General features: G+C 39.7%; 1 protein-coding gene across 4 annotated transcripts in view; it reads left to right on the top strand.

The window, feature by feature from the left end:
- The window catches only part of LOC107645509 (DNA helicase INO80), a 10905-nt gene that overhangs the window by 924 nt on the left and 7668 nt on the right, over window positions 1-2313 (top strand). For 3 of the 4 annotated variants that reach the window (XM_021103797.1, XM_021103798.1, XM_016349552.2), the window contains exons 4-8: window positions 1-255; window positions 356-782; window positions 870-1070; window positions 1186-1296; window positions 1873-2291. In XM_021103797.1, coding sequence (XP_020959456.1) covers window positions 1-255; window positions 356-782; window positions 870-1070; window positions 1186-1296; window positions 1873-2291 — 1413 coding nt within the window. The remainder of the gene's footprint in view (window positions 256-355; window positions 783-869; window positions 1071-1185; window positions 1297-1872; window positions 2292-2313) is intronic. The other variant, XM_016349554.2, reaches the window with a different exon arrangement.

Below are 2313 nucleotides of genomic sequence, written 5' to 3'. Positions count from 1 at the left end.
TAGGTCGATGCTTGGAGAGCATATTCAGAAATACAAGAGGAGGTTTAATGATAACTCATCTAGCCCTGCTCAAAATCAGGTTGCTGCTCCTCTTCTCAAAAGTAGCGTGGGTTCAAAAGCTCACAAGTCAGGGAATGAACTCAGGAGAGGACTACATGCTGCAGAGACTACATCTGAGTGGATGAATGGTTCCAATTCTCAGAAAATGGGAAATTACCGTGATTCTGATCTCTTGAAGCAATATTGCCCCAATAGGTTTTGCCTTCTCTACTTTATTGCTTTCATAATGTTGGAGTATTGATATTTTGATCTAACTCATGATACAAACCACCATACCTTCTGTAAACTTCTTCAGGATAATATATGAACCTGCTTTTTTGGATATTGGGGATGGTATCACTTACAAGATTCCTCCAAGATATGATAAGTTAGCTGCATTGCTCAACCTTCCTACCTTCTCAGAGATCCATGTTCAGGATTTCTACTTAAAGGGTACCTTGGATTTGGGATCCTTGGCTGAAATGATGGCTGCTGATAAAAGATTTGGGAACAGAAACCGGATAGGCATGGGGGAAACCATACCCCACTATGAATCACTTCAGGCACGATTGAAGGTCATGTCAGCTTCTAATTCACCTCATAAGTTCAGTCTGAAAGTATCAGACTTGAACTCCTCCATTCCAGAGGGGGCTGCTGGAAACATCAAGCGATCTATTCTGTCCGAGGGTGGTGTATTGCAGATTTACTATGTGAAGGTTTTGGAGAAAGGGGACACTTATGAGGTATCTACCAAATGATATCATGGAATTTTTTTCGTTGCTCTCTCTATACATGTTTTTCATTTAGCTTGTCTTTTTTAACTGCTTCAGATCATTGAACGAAGCCTACCCAAGAAGCAAAAGGTAAAGAAAGACCCTGCTTTGATAGAGAAGGAGGAAATGGAAAGAATTGGTAAGATTTGGGTGAACATTATTAGAAGAGATATACCCAAACATCAGAGGAACTTCACTGCTTTGCATCGAAAGCAGCTTGTTGATGCCAAGAGGTTTGCTGAGAACTGTCAGAGAGAGGCATGCCCTGTTCCTCCCCTTAATAGATTTTTGTGTCAGTTAGATTCTGCATTGCTTTGTGTTGTCTAATCTAGTTTATCCATCTAATCTGAAACTTCCCACCTCTCATTTTCAGGTTAGGCTGAAAGTGAGTAGATCAATTAAATGGACGCGGACTGCTGGTATACGCACCCGAAAACTTGCTAGAGACATGTTGCTATTCTGGAAGCGAATAGATAAGGAGATGGTATTTTTTTAATTCCTTGCCAAATTTTGTTGATGCTATTATGCTGGTTATTGAACTCTGAATGATGCTATATTTCAAGAAGCAATCTTCATACGTGATTATGGTGAAGTTTAGAATAATATGACAGTTACCAAATGGCTTCCTCTTAGGCTCCATCTTTATTCTTGAAAACTGAAAACAAGTTTCATGCATGATGGTAGTTGATATTTGGTAGAAGTTTTTCTTAGCTTGCTTATTGTGCACATACCTGCTGTTTTATATTCTCCTGTATCAACTGGATTGTTGAAATGGTATTGCACTTTTTTGTACATGTATTTGTAATCAATTAATCTAGGTGGCATTTTGAATCGTTAGTTTTTGAGATTCAATTGAGAAGAATTGAGATTTGTTTAATAGATGTCACACTAGTATTTTGGTTATGGTTGGAAAGGGGTGGTGTTTTGGTAGACATGCAGATCAGATAATCTACATGCTCTTGGAATTGAATGTGCATATGGTCTCGCAAATGTAAATCTAAGTTGTACATTTGACTCAAATGTGGTGTAATTACTGATTTTAAAATTTCACTCCTTGCAGGCAGAAGTACGAAGACGAGAGGAGAAAGAAGCTGCTGAAGCTTTGAGGCGTGAACAGGAGCTTCGTGAAGCAAAGCGGCAGCAGCAAAGGCTGAATTTTCTTATACAGCAAACTGAGCTGTACAGTCACTTTATGCAGAACAAGTCAAGCTTAGTATCAGAAGCTTTACCCATGGGTGATGAAAGTACAAATGACCAAGATCTAATTGACTCTTCAACTTTTGGGCGTAATGAGGAGGAAGATCATGAAGAGGCTGAGTTGAAGAAGGAAGCTCTGAAGGCTGCTCAAGAAGCTGTTTCCAAACAGAGAAGATTGACAAGTGCTTTTGACACTGAGTGCTTGAGGCTGCGCCAGGCTGATGAAGCTGATTTACTCCAACCAGAAGTTGCTGGAGCAAGTAATATTGATTTACAAACCCCGTAAGTCTCCCGTCTTCTCTCT

This window comes from Arachis ipaensis, chromosome B06 (genome assembly GCF_000816755.2).
Source record: "Arachis ipaensis cultivar K30076 chromosome B06, Araip1.1, whole genome shotgun sequence".
NCBI lineage: Eukaryota > Viridiplantae > Streptophyta > Magnoliopsida > Fabales > Fabaceae > Arachis > Arachis ipaensis.
This window is presented reverse-complemented; position numbering and strand designations above follow the sequence as displayed.